The sequence below is a fragment of the Lissotriton vulgaris genome, chromosome 3_1 (assembly GCF_964263255.1).
Source record: "Lissotriton vulgaris chromosome 3_1, aLisVul1.2, whole genome shotgun sequence".
Classification (NCBI taxonomy): domain Eukaryota; kingdom Metazoa; phylum Chordata; class Amphibia; order Caudata; family Salamandridae; genus Lissotriton; species Lissotriton vulgaris.
In genome coordinates this window covers 1423670275-1423685540 of record NC_141689.1, presented here as the reverse complement: position 1 = coordinate 1423685540, position 15266 = coordinate 1423670275, and the positions used below count along the sequence as shown (strand labels likewise).

General features: G+C 44.5%; 1 protein-coding gene across 3 annotated transcripts in view; it reads left to right on the top strand.

Annotated features, from left to right (window-relative positions):
• LOC147727988 (17-beta-hydroxysteroid dehydrogenase 13-like) overlaps nucleotides 1-15266 on the top strand; it is a 373656-nt gene that overhangs the window by 239070 nt on the left and 119320 nt on the right. For all 3 annotated transcript variants that reach the window (XR_015309355.1, XR_015309354.1, XM_086961900.1), the window contains exon 5: nucleotides 3693-3830. Coding sequence is in view for 1 of the 3 variants with exons in the window: in XM_086961900.1 (XP_086818026.1) it covers nucleotides 3693-3830 (138 nt within the window). In the remaining 2 variants the exon portion in view is untranslated. The remainder of the gene's footprint in view (nucleotides 1-3692; nucleotides 3831-15266) is intronic.

Below are 15266 nucleotides of genomic sequence, written 5' to 3'. Positions count from 1 at the left end.
GGAAGGCATAATCTGGTATTGCGGCAAAAGACAACAATTGCCCAGAAATTACCTGCGGATCTTGATGCCAAAATGCATAGCTTCCATCGCTACGTTATTAGGCTGCGCAATGAACATGGCTATGCGCTAAGTAGCATCGGAAATATGGATGAAACTCCAATGAATTTCGATATGATTGCCAACAAAACTGTCCATCCAATAGGCGAAAAGACAATTTTAATAAAAACAACAGGACATGAGAAGTCCAGTTTCACAGTGGTACTAGCATGCACAGCTGATGGCGCAAAGCTGAGACCAATGGTTATTTTCAAAAGAAAAACAATGCCGAAACTCAAGTTCCCTGTTGGTTGTTTTGTGCATGTGAATGAGAAAGGATGGATGGATGAAGAAGGGGTAAAGCTATGGCTTGATAATGTATGGAGCAGGCGACCAGGTGGACTTCTACAAAGACGTAGTCTACTGGTGTGGGATATGTTCAGGGCTCATTTAACTCCGAGCACCAAGCAAAGGCTGGCAAGAATAAAAACAGATGCTGCAGTTATACCTGGAGGATTGACATCGTTGGTGCAGCCACTGGATGTGTGCCTAAACAAGCCATTTAAAGATCGCATCCGAGAACAGTGGAATGAGTGGATGGTTAGCAGTGAAAAAACATTCACAAAAGGAGGAAACATGCGTGCTCCACAGTTGGATGTTTTGTGCACCTTTGTTATAAAGGCCTGGAACGACATTGATGCAGAAACTGTAATAAAGTCTTTCAAGAAGTGTGGCATATCAAATTCATTAGATGGTATGGAGGACGACTATTTGTGGGAAGGTGAAGAGGATGCCGAAGAAGAGACCACATCATCTGATACGGAATTGGTACCAGATCCATACGATGACTGCCTTACAGATGTACCACAAGATCTCATTGACTTACTTATGAGATCAGATGACGAAGAGGAGGATTTTGAAGGCTTTTAAAGGGAACGTTGTAAATCCTGTAGAAATCCCTTGGATTTATGGAAAGTTATGGGAAGTTTAATCCACTTGCACTGTTTCATGCACTTATTTATGTTTACCGTACCGTACCGGTATATTCAGAAGGGACAGTTTTTCATATGGTTCCAAATAAAAATATTGCGAGTAAAGCAAGATTGTTTATACAACCAATTTGTTTGAGTTCAGTCTTTGAGTTTGTAAAATAAACTATTAGGTAGGTAACACTGTCCACTGATAAAGCCTTACTGCTCACCCACAGGGAGGAGGACTAGACTAATACGGTAAGTTCAAAATACCGGTACCGTACATTCTCGGAATGGCTATGCAGGACTGCGTTGGACTGCGCTGGAAGTGGGGGTCGTCTTATACGGCGAGTATAGCACAAAACCTAAAATTTTTCAGGCAAAGTAGGGGGTCGTCTTATACGCCGGGTCGTCTTATACGCCGGAAAATACGGTACTAATTGTGGTATTGTTGCTTTTATGGTTTTTAATCTGAAAAATCGAATAAAGTATTTCTGACTGTCTGAATGCTACTAGTGGACCTGCAGCATTTATTGCGCCACCCACTAAAGTAGCATTTTACATGTGTCATGCCTGCCATACCAGCCTGTAGTGCAGTTCTTAACTGCTAATTCGCCCTGGCAAAATAAACCTTCTGCCAAGCCTATACCTTCCTTTTTAATACTTTTAAGTTAACACTAAAAAAGACCACAAACAGTCCACAAGTTAGGGTGCATTGTATGTTAAAAGTGGGATATGTGTTTTTAAGTTTTGTATGTCCTGTTAGTTAACAACTTCTAAATTAGTTTTTCACCATTGTAATGCCAACCTCTCCCATAGAATAACATTGGGTTACCTATTACTTTTAAAAAGTGCTAACTTGTAATTGGGAACAGGTAGAAAAGTCATGTTAGGTCTCAAATAAATTGTAATTTTAAATTCTCTGTAGTGGTAAAGTCGGATTTGAAGTCACAATCCTGAAAATGTATTTTTTTTAAAGTTGGCATTTTCTTTTCCTAACCATTTGGTGCCTGCTGCCAGTGCCTTCATTCACATTAGGCTTTTTGGGGCAGATTTACAAGCCCCTTGCACCTCTTTTACGCCGCCGATGCGTCCCTTTTGTGACGCATCAGCGGCGCAAAAGATGCGCCATGGTGCAGGGTATTTACAACGTGGGGCATCTGGGGGATGAGTCACGTTGTAAAGCCCTGCACCAGAAGTAGGCGTTACTACGCAGGGAGGGGGGGTTCCGGTGCAGGAACGCCTCCTAAAAGTGGCTGAGTGAAATCTACAAGATTTCACTCAGTCACTTTGAAGCCCATCCTGCGTCAAAACCCTGCACCTGCTTGAAGCAGGCTTAAGGATTTACGCAGCATTGTACCGATAGGGCCACGCAGAGCATTGCTAGAGCTGTGTCGTGCTTGCAACGCAACTCCAGCAATGCGCCACCTTTACGGCACAGATGCTTCACACATCTGTGCCATTTTTGCCCCATGGTGCGCTGCATTGAAATGCGGCGCATCCATGGTGGCGGAGCCGCGGCGCACAATAACTGCTGCATCCCTGCTGATATGCAGGGATGCGCCAGTTATTGTAAATCTGCCCCTTTGTATTCTTCCCAAACAGTGAGACAAAAGATCTTAGTCGTGGACAGGATGGGCCATCCTGAAAGGATAGGTGGGGGCAGAGCTGGTCATTGCCCCACTTTTACTTCAGTAGGGGCTGCCTCCAACACACACAAAGAAATCTAACACCAGTCATTTGTCACTCAAGTCTTCTTGTAGTGGTGGTAGCCTAGAAGTTTCCCCCACACTTCAAAGGCTGTCATCCGGTATAAATATTGGACACTGAGACCAACTTTTCAGTACACTCCTTGACTGGCAGAGGACACCAGACGACTGCCGTCGACCCCCCATTGTACTGCTTTGGTGCATGAGACTTGTCTTGTTCCTCAGAGGACTGCCTTGCTGCTACAAGAGGACTGCCCTGTGCTTGAGGCCTGCTTTGCTTCTTGAACCCAGGACTACGAGTGTGACTCCAAGGGCCATTTGGATAGCCTTGTGTGTCAGCTACTACATAACCAGCTCCAGACAGTTAACTCAACACAGTTTCTCTACGTTAAGACAGACTGCTATTGTGCCAAGTTACTAGAGAGTTAAGCACAGCTTAATTTAGTGACTTTTATGGCTGACCCTGAGCAGGTGTGTGGTTGTTTTTTGAGAAGGGTTTCCACCCTCTCTCCACCCTCTCTCAACCAATAACCTATTTTCTTACATCTCTGAAGAGCACAGTTTAGTACCTGGAAGACCTATGACAAATACTTTGATGGTCTGTCACATTTGCTAGATTTTGCAGCATACAAGTGGTCAAAAGTCCTTACCATTGTGTTCAAAGCATTACATGGCAGAGCCATACATTACCTCTAATAACTGATAACATGCCACACACACAAATCTGATAATTGGCCAACACCCACCTCCTTACAGTCGTTAAACTTCAATGCACTACCTAGAGATTACAGTCTATTAGGATGCTTGGCCCTTTTCTTTTGAACGCCTCCCATATCCAAGCTAAACTTCCCTTTATCTTTGTCTCTGAGCCATCTTCTAATAATCCAGAACCAGAAGACCATTTGTGAGGGCAGTGCATGAAAAAAGTGCCTTTAAAGCTATTAATTGACTTTTATTTGGTTTGTTTCTGTTTCAGCTCCTCAAAACATGCTGCGGTTGGGTTTCATCGTGGTCTGACAGATGAACTCGCTGGTCTGGGGATGGATGGAATCAAAACGTCATGTCTCTGCCCTGTCTTTGTAGACACGGGCTTTGTTAAAAATCCATCTTCAAGGTAAAGGAAATATTTAGAGCCATGAAGTGAGATTCAGCATTATTTGTACGTGCCTCCTCTCTGAATCGAATTGAATCTGCAGCCCATCACTAATTATTTACAATAGGTCTTATTGAATTCACATAGCGCTCGTGAGAAGACAGTGTCACGTTTCTGTTGAGGTTAGCCAATAAACATTGTCTACAGTGGATAAATGAACCCATCATTCAGGACGACATTCTGACCGCACTGACCTCTTAGACTTCCAATAGAATTTTGGTAATCATTAAGATAAGGCAGGCACACATTGTTGTACATTTCATTTAGAAGTTATTGTGTTAAAGAAACCAAACCAAATTCAAGTCTGTTTGCCCCCTTCCTGTCTACCAACCCATGCCTGATTTCAGGGATCGATCTGTGTGCTCGTAATCTGATATCTCTTTTATATTCATTCAATATCTTTATTTCGGTTGGAACAACCATAAAAGATTACAATACAATAATTTAAAAACATTCATCATAAGCAAGATATGCCAATTCGGGAAAATGAATTTGGTGCATACATACGTACATTAATATCTGCTCAATGAAAATTTAACTTTGGACAGCTCACAGTTTAAGGAGACATTAAGGATTCTTACAGACACAGTTTGAATTCATCAGTCCTTTGTAACAAGTCCGAACATCCATGGGCGAGGTAGTACAATATAGAAGAATAAATATAATAAATGGCTTTTTAAAAGATAGAAACTTGAAAATTCCAGGAACCAAATAAATAAAAATTGTTAGAAGTATGGGTATTTGGATCATGGAAGTCTATAAGACCTTACACATATCTCTTTTTATATTTTAAGTCCGGAAGCTGAGGAACAATTGACAAATCTTTTTCCCAAGGTTAAAGCATACTATGCGCTCAGTACTTTCAGTCACTGTTGCAACAGATGAACTGTTTCTTGAGCCACTTACTAGAGCTCGCCTATACAAAGCTAGACACCCAGTTCAATAACCCCTAATCAATATCCTACACCTTAGGGACATTGCTGATTCCGTTTTCTGAAACAAGCTCCAGCATTGGGAAGTTTGCTTCAGAAAACAAATTCCATTGGCCCGTCATAGCAGACCATTTGGCATTCACATTTCTGCTGAAAAGGCTTCTGGCACAACAATGGGACTACTTTTATCAAAAATGATCCGCCACAGCATCACAGAACTCTAGACGCTGCATGGTCAGCATAGGTTGGGTCTCTGCTAGTGCAGCAGCCTAACAAGCACTCAGGCTGAGGTCTAAATCATCTCAAAGTCAGGACACCGAGCGAGGGGAGATGTAGATGTTTAATGTTTGTTTAATGTTTGTAGATTTCTAGAGCGCATGGCTGCCCGTGAGCGTCCCAGCGCTAATGATAGAATAGGTAGGAACAGGTGAGGGGAGTTTAGGGAAACAGCCAGGTCTTCAGAAGCCTGCGAAAGGAAAGAAGATTGGGCTGGGATTGAATATCCAGTGGAAGTGCGTTCCAGAGTCTGGAGGCGTTGTACGAAAAAAGGCATCCTCCTGATTGGGCCCTCTTGATCCTGGGTATTGTCGTCAGATGAAGATGCGTGGAGTGAAGGGTTCTGCTAGTTTTGTATGGGGTAATGAGATCTTTTAGGATAGGAGGGGCTTTGCCATGCAGGATTTTATGGGTAATACCCCGGGCCTTGAAGTGTACCCTTTCGAGTATTGGCAACCAGTGCAGTGACCTGAGGGCCGGCTTCGCTGAGCAATGATTGTTGGTGCCCGTCAGAATCCGCGCAGCAGTATTTTGTACAACCTGCAATTTGGCTGTCACTTTCTTTGGAGCACCAAGATAAAGTGCATTTCCGTAGTCCAGTCTGGACAGTATAAGACCCAGAAGCAAGAGCTTTCTGGACTGTGAAGGCAACAGCAGGAGAATTTTTCGCGCGGCGCGGAGGAGGCCGAAGCATGCCCCGGCTGTTTTCCTGGCTTGAGTATTAAGTGTTAGGCCTTGATCCAGCAAGATTCCAAGGCTTTTGATGTCGGACTTTGGGGTTGGAGGCGTGCCCATACATGGAGGCGGAGGCCACAGCGTCTCAGGACGGAAATGTGACTGATAACCCATAACCAGGATCTCCATCTTATCGCTGTTGAGCTTACGATTGGACCTGTCCATCCAACTGGCTATATCCCCCAGACAGGAATTCAAATCGATGGAGGGATGGTCCTGTTGGCTTAATGATACCACAAGCTGGGTATCATCAGCATAGGTCAGGAGCTTGATACCGTAGGGAGTGACGATTTTATCAAGAGGGGACATGTACACATTAAAAAGTGTAGGGCTCAGGGAAGAGCCCTGGGGGACGCCACAAAGAAGTGGGATTGTGTTGGAAATAAAATTGCCCTCAGCCACCTGAAATGACCGACTATGCAGGAAAGACTTAAGCCATGATAAAGCAAGTCCTGAGATGCCCAGGTCTCTCAATCGCTGAAGCAGCGTTAGATGATTGACGGTGTCGAAGGCTGCGCTCAAGTCCAGGAGGATCACTGCCACTGAGCCCCCTGCGTCAATGATCTTCCTCGCCTCTTCAACCACCGCCATCATTGCAGTCTCCGTACCCTGACCAGGTCGGAAACCCGTTTGTGAAGGTTTAAGTAGGTCGCTTGCTTCCAGGTAGTCAGATAGCTGACGATTGATGAATTTCTCTGCCATCTTGCTAATACCTGGCAGAAGAGAGATAGGCCGAAAGTTAATCAGCTCCGTAGGGTCAAGATTGTTTTTTTTTAGTAGGGCTTTCACTACTGCCATCTTCCAACTCGGGGGTACAACCCTCTGTGACAGAGAGATGTTAATCACGTTTGCTATGGGGGCCAGAATATTAGGTGCAACTGATTTTAGAATATGTAGTGGGGCTGGATCAAGTGGGGAGCCGCTTTTGATTGACTGAAAGATAGGAGAAAGGGTTTCGGTTGTGATGGGGACAAACCTATCTAATCTATGCTCTGCTTGCTGTGTTGCTAATGAGGGAGGCTCCGATGGATCCACCGGGCTGTCAGAGGGGAGATGCTTTAGAATTTTTTTGGATCTTCTGGTCGAAGAACTCGGCTAGCTCATTGCAACGATTGACCGGGGGGGCTATCGGACAGGGGGGGTCGGGGACTTTTAAAAGTTTTTTCACTATTTGAAAAGTTTCTCTTGATGAATTCGTAGAGGATTTAATTTTTTCTGCAAAAAAAGCAGCTTGCGCCTGTTTCAATGCCTTTTTATAGTTTAGTATCGTTAGTTTATAGTCCAGTTTCCTACCGGGGTCATAATCCTTCCTCCATGCCCTTTCGGCCTTCTTGCAAAGTTTTTTTAGGAGACGAACCTGCTAGGTGAACCAAGGCGAGGTGGCTTTTTCGCGAGAGTTGGAGGTGGGTTTTTTTGGGAGGACTGCGTCCAAGGAGTTTTCAATCCATGTAGTGAACATGGTATCCGCAAGAGTGGGATCTACTCCAAATATAGGAGGGGAAAGTTCCAGGGTGTGCTTCCAGTTATCTATGTTCAATTTTGACCATGGGCGTGTGGACTTGCAGGGAGCTAGTCTATGATGATGGGTGGTCGGGATCCGCCAATTAAACAGAATGAGAGAGTGGTCTGACCATGGGAGTGGAATTGGTGCGTGAACTTTAACATCAGTGATATTGGAAAAGATGGGGTCCAAAAGGTGCCCCATGGAGTGCGTGGGTTGATGGCTTCTCAGAAAAAGCTGTGACGTTGCTAAGTCCAGTGACAGTTCAGTAGCTCGGCTATCTTCCCTATTGTCAAAATGAATATTTAGGTCCCCTAAAATAATAAAATTAGGGAGAGTGCTGGCCAAGGTCAGTGATGTTTCCATAAGTGAGCAGCTAAACTGTCCAACAGCCCCTAGGGGGCGATAGATTAGGAGTCCAGAGAGCGATCTACAAGGGGAAACTTGAATGGTGAAGAATGCGTTTTCGCAGTCTTGTATAGGACTGCTGTGAACTCGGCAGGAGAGATGCTCCTTGTGTATTATCGCTATCCCACCCCCTTTTCCCTGGCTCCGGTCAAGATGTTGAATGAGGAAACCTGAAGGCAGAGCCTGGACAATGTCCGGGTCAGAATCTGGAGATAGCCATGTCTCTGTTAGAAACAGTATCTCCGGTTTGTGTTCTTCAAGAAGTATTTTAATTTCCAGTGCGTGTTTCGGCAGGGATCTGCAGTTTAGCAGTGCCATGTTAAAGATGGTATGATGTGGGCGGTGTGACTCATGGATAGGTAACTCGTATGGACAGTGAAGGCAGTGATTATAAGGGCCATCAGGTATGATTGAGTGTATACATAGGGGTAAAATGGGCTGTCTAAGTTGGAGCAGGGAGTCCCTGGAATAATCTAGTAGGGTAGAGGATGTGGAGGTCATAGTGCTAGGCCCTAGGGCCGGTCTGGTGCGGACGGGCGCAGACGGGCTTACCTCTGGCTCACCTCCGGCGCGCCATCGACACGCCCGCTGCGCTCGTCCGCTGCACGTACGATTTAGGGAGGGCATGTTATAGTGGGTGGCCCAAATCGCCCTCACCACTAGTCCGCCGACCGTGATTACCCTCAAGATGGCGCCTGTATCGGAGCGCTCGAGATCCTGAACCCGCGTCCCTAGTGACCCAAAATCGGCCACCTGAGGACGTGTGGACCCTCGGGAAGGGCGAGTAAAGGTAGGGGAAAGTGAGGGGATTTTTTAAAAGTGCACAGAGATCGTGCCGTGCTATGAGTAGTTTTTTTTTTCAAAGTCACACAAGTACCACAGATTTAGTATTCAATATCCGTGTTTCAAACAAATTAAAAAGGTAAAAACTATTTCCTCCCTGACTCCCGGCTTCCGCCTCAAGAGTCTGACCATCTATCAGTGAGTGCTTGTTCACGGTCGGTCCTATATGTAGACACAGCATTGAACATGCAGGAACATTTTGATGCTCCGTCAGAGAAGTGGTCCCAGGGCCGTCTTAACCACATATAGACCCCCGGGCAAAGGTGTGCACTGGGCACCACCTACACACAGGAATAAAAATGTTTAATGGCGAATTAGTGTTAAATTCTGGTCTGCCTGGGGCCCCGGGCAACTGCCGAGTGTGCCCATGCGTTCAGACGGCACTGAGTGGTCCTATCTGCTTTTAATTTGCGGCTACTCTGGCTGTACGAGGGATGCCTGAACGTGGGGAGCAGCTGGTACAGTTCTCACCATCATGGTTTTATAGGAAACAAGTGTATTATTGTATCTGGAGACCAAATATCATGTTTGTGTATGACTGTGAAGCTGTGTTCCTGCAAATACATCGTAAATCCGGTATTTGTAAAGCATGAACTACTCACCCTGGGGCCGTTGTGGAAATTAAGTGAGTTATTGCCCAAAGTCACATGGTGCTGAGCTGAGCTACCGCCGGAGCCGGGGATCGAACTGTGAACCCTGTGCTCCGAAGTCAGCTGCCCTGGCCACTGCGCCACACCTCTCTCCAAGCAGTTTACAGACATTGTAATGAGGACAAAGGAGGTCTGAAGGATGCATGGGCAGAGCTTGGTATGTGTGCATGGAGGAGTCTGATGTGTTCTGTGCTGGCAGAGTAGAAGTGAGCTTGATTTTCCGAAACATCCATTTATGGTTCTCTGTGGTGGGGTCCAGCCTGGGTTAGGCTTCCTGCGAGACTTGGCCCAACGCTTGTAAAGGCATGGGCGAGGCAGACTAGCAGACTAGCACTAGTCCAAATAAAGTCTTTAGCAATCAGATTCTCATGGTCCTTGGTCCCCGCCTACAACCCCAACCAGGTTGGAGAGTAAAATAAGTTACATGGAAGTGGAACTCAGATACAGTGCTGTTGTGTAAGGGAGTAAGTGGGTGAAGCAAGGCGGGTCACCACCAAAAAGGCCCCTGTTTGGTTGAGATGGCCATGGGATTGTATCAAGGGATGGTTTCTCTCAGAACCAAAAACACCTGCAGTCAGAAAGCCAAGGTTGTCCACAAGTGGATATATACCGATTATTTGTGGTTATTTCAGCAAAGTGCTCTCACACCCACTCATAGGACCATTCATTGCTTATCCAGTGCAACACTCTTTTCCTTGGAAAGCTGGGCCAGCGCCATAGATACAGAATGAAGCGGTGGAGGTGCCACAGTTTTAAAGAAGATGAAGGCACCTAGAACCTCAGTTTGGAAAGACAGCGGTTCAGTAGAACCAATAAATACCAAGAAAGTCATGTATGATTCCCGATACGAGTATTATTTTGTTGAAGCAAGTTAATTCTATAATGATTATTTAAAATCATCACAATATCTATACAAAAGTTAAAGCAAAGGAAAAACATTAGACAGTAGAACATATTTCGAAGAACATAACCATAAAATCATGCCTGTTTTCCTACCCCACAAATTCCCATTAAAATTAGGCAGCGAGATGCTTTTTATTTTTGAAAAATCTACTCTTACAATATTTTGCAGAGTGTAATGTAGAGAGCAGGCGGGTATTCTCTATTTTTGACAATTTTATATCAGCGCATTTTGTTAAATGCCTAATCAACTGCCCATCTATTGTGGTATTAATCCTGAGTCTACGAAATACTGGTCTCAGCCAAATGTATCGATCTTCTAGTAGTTGGGGACAGTTGGGGCAGAGGCAGATCAGATGTGAAACAAATTCAAATTTGCCCTCACAGAATCTGCAACACAATTGGGACCATTTGATGTCCCTCTGCCAACTATCTCTTAAGGCGGCAACCAGGATAAGCAGCAGGCTCAACTTTATACATTTTGTGCAAACACTTTGTAGTGATCAGTCACTTATCGCTGGATAGTGTTTGTTTACAGTATGACGTGCTAGTTTGTATTTGCTGAATTCCATGTTTTCTGAAAGGAGAAATATAAGCTTTTTTCTTTAACCAACGTTTTGATTTTTGTATGCTAGGCTTTGTTTTTAGGTCTCGCCTTTTCCATTTCGAAGGAATGGGAAATGGCTCAAAATACTCGTGAAACCACGGGTTTTTTCGTGCGGTTTTCTTCGAGTTCACGTGAATCACGTGACCAAACATGCACGCGCATCAGCCTCCCTCCCTCCCTCCTAATTGCATTTTTTCACGGCTGCCACCACATCAAAGGGCTTCTCCTTCTCCCAGCGTGTGCTCTACGGCTTCTCCTCCCCTAATTATTCATGGCTGGCCGGTGGCTGGCCGTACTTTCAGTTTCCCTGCCGCTCTTGTTCTTTGTTTACCTCATTCCGTCCATTTGCAGTCCCTCACCTTTTATGTCTTTACGTACAGCCCTAACCAGACCAGCTGACTTATGTAGATGTAATGCAGAAACCTCTGCGCGGTCCCGGCTTTGTCACCCCTGACCGGCCTGTGAGCTCCTAGGCAATTATTTTATTTTACTGTGCCTCCCTTTCGATATCACTGAAGTTGACGGCACCTTTAGTACATCAGATCAGCATATGTGGGGATTGAACCGCCAGCCTTGCGCTCCGGACTCAGCAACTCTGGGCATGTGCCACACCTCTCCCACGCTCTTTTCATTTAACTCTATCCTGTCGCACTCAGGACATGGTAAAAGTCTTTGAGGCTCCCTTCTGCCTATCAAATCCCCATCACCGGGAGATTAAGTGGTTATACCCGACACTCAGGAGATTAGCATGAATCTTTCCAATTTGACGGCACCTTTAGTACATCAGATCAGCATATGTGGGGATTGAACCGCGAGCCTTGCGCTCCGGACTCAGCAACTCTGGGCATGCGCCACAACTCTCCCACGCTCTTTTCATTTAACTCTATCCTGTCGCACTCAGGACATGGTAAACGTCTTTGAGGCTCCCTTCTGCCTATGAAATCCCCCTCACCGGGAGATTAAGTGGTTATACCCGACACTCAGGAGATTAGCATGAATCTTTCCACTCCTTTTCTTATTTTTTTTTTTTTTGCATTGTAGTCTTACCTCCAATGCGTAGGAGTGCACAGCTATATCTGGTGTGGACTCAGCCCGCGGGTATGAAAGCATTTTTTTTTTACGCGCACAGCAGCGTTATAGAACGGGGGCACCTTCCTTAATGTTAGTCCCGTGGGTGATTACCTGATTTGCTCCTAATCACTCGGTGCCGAGCCAAACATGGTGGATCAAGCCTGGTTCCCCCGCTCCAAATGCATACAGAAGGGGGGGGTGCACCTTGCATCACCAACATCGTCTATCCTGTGCTACCTTATATGGAAGCTGAGTTGAAGTCTTTGAAAGAGGCGACTGGAGCCCAATCTCGGCTCCATCGCCTGACCGATCATCTGGGAACCTAGGCACATCTCGTATGGCTGTTCCTAAATCTAATTTTCCCTTACTTGCTCATTATCCTGCCAGTATTTCTTGCAGGGGTGGGGACGCTTTCCTCTATTTGCAAATACCGTAAACATATATATCTAACGCTCTACGGTCCATTTCTTATCCTCATTATGTTTAACATATACCAACCATATCTAACTGGTCACACCCTCACCCACCCTCACCCACCCTCACACCCCCTCACCCTCACACCCTCACTCACCCCCTCATCCTCACCCCCTCACAACCCTCTCACCCTCACTCAGCCTCACACCCTCACCCTCACACACTCTCACCCTCACACTCCTACACTCACCCTCACACACTCACACACCCACTCACCCTCACCCTCACACCCCCTCACCCTCACACCCTCACACCACTCAGTGCTACAACACATATGTGTGTGTAGGTGCAAATGCAATGTTCTTGGATTTTCGTCACAATAAAATACACTGAACATAATCTTCACAAAATTTATTTACAAACGTTTAAGCTATTGCCATTATAAATTACAATAACTTTTATTTAAGTATTAATTATTTACAAAATTAAAAGCCATTGTTATTTGTAATATCAATACATCTAAGTCACGTAAATACAACACACATTGCATTACAAATGCTATAGGTGTCACATTTGCGAAAGTTAAAACTATTGACATTGTAACTGACAAAGCTATTAATTTTGCTATTTTCAAAACCAACACATAAATTAAAAAAGTGTCATTTACAATACCAATCGCTCAAACTTTCCTAATGCGAAAAGTTAAAAGGATGGGCATTGTAAATCACAAAACAAAAAAATAAAATGTCATTTAGAAAACCGATAGCTCAAACTTTCCTACTGCGAGACCTATTGGCAACGCCAGTGCTTGTTATAATTTAGCTGTCCCCGTTTCGTTTAGGATTACAGTTTACATTGTTTGTCTAAATACGTCTGACCCATCAAGGCACGACAGATGTTTGCCCATATTAGGGACGTTAGTGTACTCACTCTAGTACTTCTCAGCCTATGTCAATTGCAGATACTTTGTTTGTCCATAGTAAGTGACATGCGAACCAGACCTAACTCCAGCATTAATTAATTTGTGGCCCTGAATATCTGAGCCCAGTAGATTGGGTAAGGCCATAGACCATGGTCTGAACCCAACTCGTGCTTTGCACAAACAAAGGCTTTCTGTAGAAGGGCTTGGCGACCCAGGGAGGGTTGGGCGCAGGGCCTGGCCATAGGAACTGCTCTTAACCCGCACATGTGCATATAAAATATTCACTGAAAAAAGAAAGGTTAAAGGGGTATTATAGTTGGCTGACATGCCAGCTAAAACATAACATTTTAAACTAAAAAACACTGAAATTCAGCAATTACAGTTATCTCAAGTAACTGTACCTCCAGGCCCCCATCATACACCGTGTTTTTTTCAATTATTTACTTCATCCAGGGACAGTGATAGAAGACCAATTTAGTCGTGTTCTCCCAAAATCATATCTATACACAAAAGGGCAACCAGGTTTTTTTTAAATGAAAGTACAAGGAAACCACTTAGAGATTCTGTCGACCCACGGAGAATGATTTCTCATTGTACATCATTGAAACATTTTATAATTCTGTAACTCAACAACAACTTCTCAGATACGAACAAATATGGATTTACAGACTGTCTAGCACAACCACTGGTCTTAACAATGAAATTCCATGGACACAACTGACATCTTGATGAAGCCTATTGGTCATCCATGTACTTAACATGCCACTGCGACACAAGACGAAATAAAGGTCAGAATACACTAGGCACTCCTTAGAGGTACTAGCCAGAAGATACCACCACACAGTGACATACCAACAGAAAAAAAACATAATGACAGCGATATTAGAAAGTAGCTTGGGTTGGTTAATATCAACCCTATTCCCCCTAGAAGATGCAAAAAGTTCCAGGGAAAAATAATTTAGAAATATCACTTACACACCCTTAATGTGTGTAAAAAAACCCATCAATATAGCCTAAGGAATTAACTTTTCATACACACTCTTTGCTAAAAGACATGCAACATTGAAATAGTGCCACAACCAGATATTTTGTTGAGTTGATAGAAAACCGATCCTGCAAGTAGGACCTTTTTCTTCTTTCTTTCTTTTTTCTTCTTTTTGTCCGACTTAAAGGAACAGGGATGCTTTGTTCAAAATACTTTTCTCTAGCTTTATAGGCTTATTGTGCCCAGTCATATACAATTAGTTACAGTTTGATCCATCTACCTATTTTTATCAAAGTTAAAAAGCTAATAAGAGTACATCGCCTTTCAGAACTCAGATTCTAATATATTGACTTCAATTCCCAAATGGAACCAAAATTTAGGAGATCTCAATTCCATGCTCAGATAAAATTGAGCGGGCCATAAAACTATATTTCCCGATACCCTAAGGACCATGCACAGGTAGACGTCATTCTGGCATCCCCTTCCCGCAATCCCAGGCCCTTTAAAGACAGTCGCATTCGAACACTGGGTGTTTGCCGGCAGTCCGGGCAGCACATCTAGGGGACTGAACGGCACTCATTCCTTGGAGTAGTAAGTACTGCTGGGAGGGCCTCACGGGAGGAGCACAAACGAAATGTGTGAATGTCGGAACTTCTTTTGACCCAATTGGCCCACGGGCCGTATTAGCATAAGAGTACCGTACAGTGGCTGTTGGTGTCAGCCAGGGCCGGCTTTAGCGCTGGTGCCACCCAGTGCGACAATGTTTGTTGGTGCCTCCTAATGACCATCTCTGCCCCGGATTCCCTCACTACCACCATTTAACAGTTCCCCTTAAGTCGCCATAACCACTGTCTCTCAGATTCACTTAGTTATATAGCGCCACTCATTACAGTGTAAAGTGTCAGAGCACTTTACATCACACACACATTGCACAGAGACAATCATGCATGTGTACATCGGTGTATAGGAAATGCTCCATAAGACAGAGGACTACAAGGTGTAGGAGTCACATGTCAATCTTTCTGGTAGGCAGTATAGTTTAAGAGTCTTTGGTCTGGAAAAGCACAAAATCAGAATTTAAAATATAACACCATTGTTAGGGGTTCTCTTTAATAATACGAATTGATTTCTACCCACATGAATCCTTTTTACA